Genomic DNA, 1968 nt, shown 5'->3' with positions numbered 1-1968 from the left:
GAGAGAGAAGGCCAACTAGCCATGCGCTACTCTGGAAAACTCCTCAGAGGCTCTTCTGTTTCATTACATATTAGCAGTCTGGCTGAGCTCAAGAGAAAAATGGAGTCGAGATTAAAGAAACCAAAGTCCACAGCAGTGGAGACTAAAGTAATGCCATCATCCCCACCTGACACCAACAGAGCTCTTTTGCTTAGTCTAATGACTGCCATTCAAGGACTGCCTTCAAACGACAAAGTGGATCAATGCCAAACGCCTGAAAATGTCAACCAAAATGTTCCAGAAACGCATAAATGGTCCTCAACTGACAACCAAACAAATACAGATGCTCAGCATAATCTAACTCCTGACATGGCATCTAAGGAGCAGAAAAGCAAAGGAGAAAACCTCAATTCCTGTAAACCAGGCTACCTTCGGCTTTATGGATTTCCTGACTCTGTTGCCAAGCAAGAGATCTACCAGTTCCTACTGGGACTCTCAGTGTTGGAGGTCATCACGAAAGTTCGATTGCAACTGGGCTGGTGCTGTCTGGTGAAGTTGACCAGTTTTGCAGATGCCGAGGAGGGGCTGAAATACAGCCACAGAAAATTCAAAGAATACAATGTTGAGGTCAGACTTGCCCATGAGAAGATGTGGACAGATGCTGTCGAGCAGTCCAAAAATTGCATGCAAAACATCAAACCTCACACTTTCTCAGAGCAAAGGGAAGTTAACACAGAAAGAAATGCAATGAAAGGTTTCTCAACCAAAAGAAGTGCAGAGGAACAGCCCTCTCCTGGATCTCCAAAAAAATACTGCCGAAACTTTCCGTCCCCTCAAACGGAACGTTGTGTTATTGTCAATAATCTTTCAAAGAATATAACCAAGACGGAGATCAAGACGATTTTTGGATGTTATGCAATCCCAAACTATAGAATTAAACATTTATTAAACAAGTGGGGAGAGAGGACAAGCACTGCGTTCGTTACCTTTGAGCATGCAGAAGACTATGTCTCGGCTCTGAACATGAATGGTACAACTGTTGGCTTAACGAACATTGAAGTGTCACCCATAACGAAAGAAGAAATATTTGCTATACTCAGCAGAAACAGATGTGCTAAAGTCTGGAGGCCACCACGTTATGGAAACGCACAGTTAACCATGTCATGTGTATATGCACGCAACTTTCCTGCATATGTCAGGAAAGAAGAGGTGAGATACTTTTTCATGCGCTTTAACATCTGTGAAGATGCAATCGTATTGCTTGTGGACAGCCAGGGCAATGGTGTCGGGGAAGCCATCGTGCAGTTCGAATGTGAGGAAATCGCCAAACAGGCCCAGAGTCTCCATGGGAAGTATTTCATGGGAGCAAAAATTCTACTCGCTTGTATCACACGTCAACAGAGGGAGAAGATCCTTGGTAAATGGTGAACAGGAGATGAGATGTTCTCAGCACCTTCAGTTCAGACACCAGCAGTGGTGTAAACGAGGACAACTAATTCATTTGAAGATCCAGCAAAAGCTTTATCATAACAAATGCTCTATCATTAGCTCCGTGAGCTGTACATAAACTTTTTCAAGCAATGTGCTCAAGCGATATTATGGGTACAACAATTGAGGATGCCCAGTAAAGATTGAGTACCACTTGGAAGGAGACCTCACTGTTTTTCATACAATGGTTGCCAAACTATTAAGGACTAGTCCAAGTGAATAAATAATACCTGTCTACTTTCAACACCAGCTGAATTACATTATATTGCACTTTTTCCTTTGTTGTAGCTGCTGAACATGCAACTTATTGGCTTAAATTAAAAATAGATATATCACAGATGTCTTGCATATTAATATTTAGTTATTTGTTTTGCTGTATGTATTTCAATAGACGTAATATGTTACAAGGCATTCAAACTGGTCAAATGTTTTTGACTGTATTTGATCCAGTGTTTTGATTTGGCATTTGTATATGCATTCCTGTTTGAAAAAAAAACTAAA

The 1968-nt window shown here is 41.3% G+C and overlaps 1 protein-coding gene across 1 annotated transcript in view; it reads left to right on the top strand.

Annotated features, from left to right (window-relative positions):
- Positions 1–1635, top strand: part of rbm12ba (RNA binding motif protein 12Ba) — a 12089-nt gene extending 10454 nt beyond the window's left edge. The window contains exon 3 of the mRNA XM_016283553.1: positions 11–1635. Coding sequence (XP_016139039.1) covers positions 11–1407 — 1397 coding nt within the window. The 3' untranslated portion in view covers positions 1408–1635. The remainder of the gene's footprint in view (positions 1–10) is intronic.
- Positions 1636–1968: the final 333 nt, after the last annotated feature.

The sequence above is a fragment of the Sinocyclocheilus grahami genome, unplaced genomic scaffold (genome assembly GCF_001515645.1).
Source record: "Sinocyclocheilus grahami isolate Dianchi unplaced genomic scaffold, SAMN03320097.WGS_v1.1 scaffold175.1, whole genome shotgun sequence".
Taxonomy (NCBI): domain Eukaryota; kingdom Metazoa; phylum Chordata; class Actinopteri; order Cypriniformes; family Cyprinidae; genus Sinocyclocheilus; species Sinocyclocheilus grahami.
This window is presented reverse-complemented; position numbering and strand designations above follow the sequence as displayed.